The sequence below is a fragment of the Lucilia cuprina genome, chromosome 5 (genome assembly GCF_022045245.1).
Source record: "Lucilia cuprina isolate Lc7/37 chromosome 5, ASM2204524v1, whole genome shotgun sequence".
NCBI classification, from domain to species: Eukaryota; Metazoa; Arthropoda; class Insecta; order Diptera; family Calliphoridae; genus Lucilia; species Lucilia cuprina.
Genome location: NC_060953.1, coordinates 58056718 through 58064382, shown reverse-complemented (window position 1 = coordinate 58064382; position 7665 = coordinate 58056718). Strand labels below are relative to the sequence as shown.

Here is a 7665-nt window from a genome sequence, read left to right as displayed (position 1 = left end):
ATCTATCTAGGGTGTCACTATAGTAGTTTAGGGTTAGTAAAGTGACAAATATTTATAGCTTTTAACAGACAAATAACCAGTCAACTATAATCAAGTTTTTCTTTTAAAGGAAACTCTAAAGAGAACAGGACTAATGAATTGAAATAAAAAAAATGTATATGTCCAATAGGAAATAGCAAGAAACAAGTCTGTGTCACAAGTGACTTGATTTTGTATTGTGATTAAAGAAAACTTCAGTTAATTTAAAGTTTGAGTTTGTTTGATTTTGGCTTTTTTTTCTTTTTATATAAAATATCTACCAAAGAAAAGAAATCATCTACAATTACTTTGACAAGAAAACAATTTTTATTGCAGTTGTTCGACAAAGGAAAAATAAAAAAAAGAAATTGTAGAGGAAAATTAAATGACTACAATCTTTATATTTTTTTTCTGTTATAGCAAAAAGCAGCTGCTAAAAATAAAAAGAAATAAGAGATTGTAAAAATAAAATGTAATTTAAGAAATATTAGAAAAAGAAGAAAATGGTTTTGAAATGGCAAACGATAACGAGCATGATTTGTAATTTGTACAATTTCAGTGAAACTTATTACCAGTCGTTTTTGTAGATTTCTTTATCATTGTTATTATTATTGTTGCAAAGGTTTTCATTTTACTGTTGTATTTTGTTTTACTTCAAGTTTAGATAAAGTTACAAAACAGTATTCAGAAAATGTAATGGATAATTGAGGACAAATCAAGAATCCGTTTGCTTTTTTTGAAAAAAGAAATTCTTTTTAAACTTAAATTTGTAATTAGTTAAATTTAGTTAAAATGTCCTTAAATAAGACATTTTCTTTAAAACAAACAACATCACAGCCAGACATACACTCTTACATATCTAACCACTAATGACAAAAAAAGAATTATAAAGAAAAAATATTATTTAATAAAAACCACAGCCAACAACAAAAGCTTTAAATGAAATAATAAAAGAAATCAACAAAACTCCTTCAAGCCATAAATCATTCATTTTCCAGCAACTTGCACACACATAAACAAATAAACATTTAGTTATTTCTATAAAAAAAATAAATCCATTAACTTTTTTTAAACTTATTTTATAAAAATTGTTTAACTTGAAAAAAAAAACATAATAATAAAATTTTAATCCTCTTTTTTTCTTTCTGTCCATTTTTCCATTATTATTATTATTGTATATTTTTTTGCTAACGCTGATCTGGTCTTGGCAACAAAATAAAACAAACTACAACTTTTTATGTTTCCTGTTAATGTTGTTCCTTGGCTGTTGACTCCTGCAACAAACGTTTTTGTCTGCAGCACGATGTACCCCATGGTAAACATGCGTTAATTTTAGTCAAACAACCCAAAGGTAATCTGGTATGGATTTCAACACAGGACACAACCAATGTGAAGGTGGCACCCAGCACCAATGAAAAGGATAAGAAATTTGAGCCAAGATTGAAGACCTGGTCGGATTGTGATCACATACAGGTAATTATTTCGCAACGAAGAACAGATAAAACTGTTATAACAAGAGTAATAACTAAAGAAAAGGGGAAAATAAGTAGAAAAGGCAGGAAGATGGGAAAGGGGTTTGTAAGCACTAAAGGAAATTGTATTACAAAAAGTGGATTTACTTAAATCCTTTTACTTAACAGTAGGAAGAATAATGTTAGTTTCCTCTGGTTATTTAATGGTTAGTGTTGTAGTCTGTTAGACCGGATGTGGTGGGTTCGATTCCCACCTGAGGAACTGGATAAGGAGCGAACAAAAGAACCGATAACTAACTAACTAACTAACTAACTAACTAACTAACTAACTAACTAACTAACTAACTAACTAACTAACTAACTAACTAACTGATTAACTGACTAACTGACTAACTGACTAACTAACTAACTAACTAACTAACTAACTAACTAACTAACTAACTAACTGACTAACTAACTAACTAACTAACTAACTAACTAACTAACTAACTAACTAACTTACTTACTAACTTACTAACTTACTAACTTACTAACTTACTAACTTACTAACTTACTAACTTACTAACTTACTAACTTACTCACTTACTCACTTACTAACTTACTAACTTACTAACTTATTAATTTACTAACTTACTAACTTACTAACATACTAACTAACTATTAAACCAAATTTTCTATAGAAAATAAGTTTAAGTCAGGCTCAAGTTTCTTTAGAAAATAAGTCTAAGTCAGGCTTAAGTTTCTATAGAAAATAAGTCTAAGTCTGATGCAAATTTTCTATAGAAAATGACTTTAACTCAGACCCCAATTTTCTACAGAAAATTGCTGTCATTTATACTCAAATTTTCTATAGAAAATGTGTCAAAGTTAGAGTCAAATTTTCTATAGAAATATGCCTAAGATTAAATTTTCTACAGAAAATAAGTCCTAGTTAGACGCAAATATTCTATAGATAATAAGTCCAAGTCCATCCCAAACTTTCCATAGGAAATGAGTTTAAAACAGGCTCAAATTTTCTATAGAAAGTGAGTTGAAGTCAGTCTCAAATCTTTTATAGAAAATTAGTCTTAGACAGACTCAGATTTTCTATAGAAAATGAGTTTAAAAAGGTTCAGGCTCAAATTTTTTAGTCAGACTCTAATTCTATATAGAAAAATAAGTCAAAGTTGAACTCAATTTAACAAAAAAAACTAAAATTATTGTATCTGTAGAATATATATTTTTCACACTGTCTATCTACTTATACTCCCCTTTTTAGTACTTAAAACTCTTGAGAATTGTTTTTGCAAGTAATTCAAGAATTACAAATTGTATTCGGTGGGTAGAAAGTGTATAGAGTTGTGTTTATTAGTGATTAAATATAAGCCTTTAGTTAAGGAAAAACCAAAAAAAAAAAAAAAATAAGTTGAAGTGAAAATCCTTAAAATAACAAGGAAGCAAAAACTAAAGAAGAGATTTCAAGAAGCAGCATTTAAACAAAATATTTAGGTATTTTTAATATATATTTAAAAGTACTTTAATTTTAAATAAAATTGATTTAATTTTAAAATACACACAAACATTTTAAAAGCATATATTAAAAGTCATTTAAAAATAACATATAATTTCCATATAAATTAAAAAATAAATGATAAACAGCAAAAGAAAAAAAAAACAAATAAATTTTCTATTCAATTAAAAAAGCACACGTTCACATAATGATATATTCATATAGTTAGAGAAGTTGTTTAACTATGCTTCGTTTAATCAACGATTTAACATGACGTATGAGTGATATTTATTTATATATAAAATGAATTTTTAATTAAATAAATAAACAGAAATCATACGCCAGAGTGTCTTAATAACAACGTAAACATTTGATGTGATGGTTGTTTGATTGTTGAATTATAATTTATTTATTTTAATTGTTATTGCATTTATTGAAAGTTAAGTATTGTTTAATAACGTATTATTTATAACATCTTTAGGAAACATCAAACTATAGAAGGAAATCGACGGTAATTATTTTTAATCTCTAATGATTAACAATACTGCACCCAATTATTACTAATTAGTTACTATTCTTCTACCATAAAACTACTTAGTCTCCTGACATGAAAACATGAAACAAATATAAATTAAGACATTTCTATATTATTCATTTCCCCACCATTAAATACTATTTAATATCATATCATAAATATTAAAATTATGCAGAGTCATTTGAATATAATATCCAAGAAGACAATGACCATGACATTCTCTACACAGTTTAATGTTACAAAATATACAATTTACATGACATTTTCCGCATTTTAACAATTATAATGAATAGCATTTTGTAAATTGAAATGCTTTTCAACATTTGCATATGCAAGCTGTTAGTATTTTGATGATTTATAGAAATGTTTTAAAAGGAAATACCAACAGAATTGTAAATCATAGAGATATAATTTGAAGAATGATTCAAAAACACCTAAAACCATACAAAAGTGTTTGTTTAGAGTACATGTGTACAGACAAAGTTATTTCATTTCTTACACATTTATAAGTATTTTCATTAAGGACTTAAAATTGTAATATTCATTTATAATATATTCACTAGAAAATTTATCTTTAAAAGACTTAAATTTCAGATTAAAACTTAATACAGAAAAAAATTAAATTTTCTTTGGAAATTTAAATTTTGTGTTTGAGAGAAAGAGAAAGAAATACCAACCAACTCTTTCTCGCACACACAAAATCAAACAAAAGTTTCCCAGTGTGAACTAGGTCTAAGCGATTAAAAACTTTATGAATACGCGGTTTAATCTTTATCTAGAGAAAATTACTCCTTAAGAAAAGTTTCTATAAAACAAAAATTTTCTAAGGAGATCTGAATCAATCTGAGACAATCGTAATCAGATTGATATTCCTTACAGAATAGAAAACATTATCCAACCACAATTTTTCTATTGAAAATAACTCGGATATATTCTCAAATTGTATTAAACATTCTGTAGAAGATGACTCTCAATCAGAGCCATATTTTCTGAAGAAAACTATATTCAATTAAACTCAAATTTTCTACAGAAAAAGAGTTCTAATTAGACTGAAATCTTCTATAGAAAAGTTTCAAAGTTTATAGAGAATATGAGTAACAAATCTTTTAGAAAATTAGTCTCATCAATCATTTTGAATCGGACTCAAACATTTTATAGAAATTTAGTCATAACTATATTGAAGTTTTCCTTAGAAGAAGAACTTCATCGGACTAAAATTTCCAGAGAAAATAAGTCTCATAACAGATCCAATTTCCCTATAGAAAATAAGGTCGATTTAGACTTTAATTTTATATAAAAATGATGCAAACTTACACTCAAAATGACTCCTATTCAAATCAAATTTTTTATAGAAAATAAATTTGATAGAGACTTACATTTTCTATACAAAATGACTCTATGAAATGACTCTTATTCAAACTAAATTTTCTATGAAAATTTACTTTGATTCAAACTCAAATTCTCTATAGAAAATTACTCTAATTTACACTCAAATTTTCTGTACAAAAAACTCTGATTTAGACTAAAGTGTTCTATTGAAAATGACTCTTGTTTAAACTAAATTTTCTATAAAAATTTTCTATGATTCAGACCCAAACTGTCTATAGAAAATTATTATTATGCAGACCCGAATTTTCTGTAGAAAATTACCCTTGATTGTAGAAAATTACTATAATTCACACTCAAATTTTCTATAAAAAATTACTGTGATTTAGACTGAAGTGTTCTATTGAAAACTATTCTTATTCAAACACAATTTTTGTAGAAAAATTTACTATGATTCAATTCCAAACTTTCCTTGATTTACCTTGATTCAGATTCAAATTCCCTATAGAAAATGACTCTGATTTATACACTTAAATTTTCTATACAAAATTACTTTTATTCAGATTAAAATTTTTTATAGAATATGACTCTGATTCAGACTGAAGTGTTTTATAGAAAATTACTCTTATTCAAACTTTAATTTTCTATAAAAAAATAATCAGATTCAGATTCTTATTTACTATAGAAAATTACTCTGATTCAGATTTTAATTTCTAAAGAAAATTGCTCTGATTCAGACTCTAGTTTTTTATGGAAAATAATTCAGATTCATACAAAATTTTTGTAGGAAATTATTTCTATTCAGAATTTATAGAAAGTGAGACTTATTTAGTCTAAAATTTTCTTTGAAAAATGACTTTGATTCAGACTAAACTTTTCTATAGCAAATTACCCCGATTCAGACTCAAATATTCTATCAAAAATAGCTCTACTTCAGACACGAATTTTCTATAGAAAATTAATCTGAAACAAATTAAAATTTTCTATAGAAAGCGGCTCTAATTTATTCCCAAATTTTCTATAAAAAATGTATCTGATTAACCCCCCATTTTCTATAGAAAATTACTCTGATTCAGACACAAATATTCTATCAAAAACAGCTCTACTTTAGATTCAAATTTTCTGTAGAAAGCAGCTCTAATTCATTTCCAACTACTCTATATAAAGTGAGTTTGATTTACCTCTACTTTTCTATAGAAAATAACTCTGATTCAGACTCAAATATTCTATCTGAAGTAAAGACTCAAATTTTCTATGAGAAATTACTCTGAATCAGATTAAAATATTCTTAAGAAAATGTCCCTGATTCACCCCATCTTTTTTATAGAAAATTATTCTCATTCACACAGAAATTTTCTATAGAAAATAATATTGATTTATGCTCTTTTCTCTATTTCACATTAAAATTTTCTGTACATTCATTAAGATTCAATCTCCAATTATGTATTATTTAAAAATTTTTCCCAAGAATTCAGCAGCAGCTGCAAACAAATTATTTAATGTCCTTCTACAACATTTATTATTTTCATTGTTAATGTCCAATAAAAACAAAAAAAAAAAAACATAAAAATAATTTTTCTCTCAAAAAACATTTCACATTTATCACAGTTCTCATAAAATAATCAAAAATAATTAGCATACTTTTAAGGGGGATTTATTGAGCGTACATATACATACATACACAAATTGTGTAGAATATTTTCACTTAAATAAATTAAAATTTTAAAAATATGCCAAAACAGTTTAGTTCTACATGCAGCAAGAATGAAAAGCACTTAATAATTGTGTGACCATCATTTTGTGTGGGAAAATGTGTCTTTGAAAAAGATTATATTTAATTTATGATAAATTATAAAGTATTAAAGGCATTTAGTTTTCTGTTTTAAATGTATGACAATTTAAGGATTAAATTAAATGTTCGTTTTACTGCTAAAGCAAACAAATGAAAGGAAGATGAAAGAAAAAAAAAAGAAATAATAATTTTATTCATGAAGTCGTTGTCGTTTGGATTGTGGCACAAATGACATTAAAATGTTACAAATTTTTTATGTTTTCTCTAAGAGTGTTTTTGAGTTGTTTTTTTTTTGTATTCCTTTTAGAGCGTTTTAAATCACTTTAGTTTTGTAGCTTTTTTTCTTATGTATTTTTTCCTGCTGCAGTGTTTTTTTCCCAACGTTTCAACAACATTTGGTAATTTCATTTTTTTGGCCAAAACTTCTTCAGCTTTATCACTATTTATCATGCTGTTGAATTTGTACAAAAATTTTTTTTGTCATTTGCTTTTTGTACTACATCTGCTGTGGAGTTGCATTTTTTTATTCTACCAAAATTCTTATAGTTTTTTTTTTCTTAAAATTTTCTCGCTTACATGGAACATTAAATATTCTGTTCCTGTAGTTTTTACTTTTTTTCTTTTTGTTTGATTATGTTGCCTGTTTGAGTGGCTGCTTGTCTGTTATCATTTTGATGGTGAGGAAAATAATCGTATTTAGCCACAAATTAGTGGCACATGGTTACTGTTTGTATAATTTTAAATATTTAGTTTTTTTACGGTTAAGAAAACTAGCTTTAATTAATGGCCAGGAGTTGCTTTCAAGGACTGTTATCTACCTGCAGACTGAGAATAAGTAGAAGAATAGAGGATAAGCAATTTTTGTAATTAAAAAAAATTATTTTCAGATCACTCAGGTGAACATTTTCTATAGAAAATAACTTTGCTTTAAATTAAAATTGTCTCTAAAGAATAATTTTTTTCTCAGACTAAAACTTCCCAAATAAAATGACCCTAGAATGGATAAACATTTTCTATGGGATATGAGTCTAAT

General features: G+C 25.9%; 1 protein-coding gene across 2 annotated transcripts in view; it reads left to right on the top strand.

Moving 5' to 3' along the window:
• The window catches only part of LOC111683168, a 114925-nt gene that overhangs the window by 83010 nt on the left and 24250 nt on the right, over positions 1-7665 (top strand). Inside the window, exons 8-9 of one of the 2 annotated variants that reach the window (XM_046951668.1) lie at positions 1318-1491; positions 3461-3490. In XM_046951668.1, coding sequence (XP_046807624.1) covers positions 1318-1491; positions 3461-3490 — 204 coding nt within the window. The remainder of the gene's footprint in view (positions 1-1317; positions 1492-3460; positions 3491-7665) is intronic. The other variant, XM_046951669.1, reaches the window with a different exon arrangement.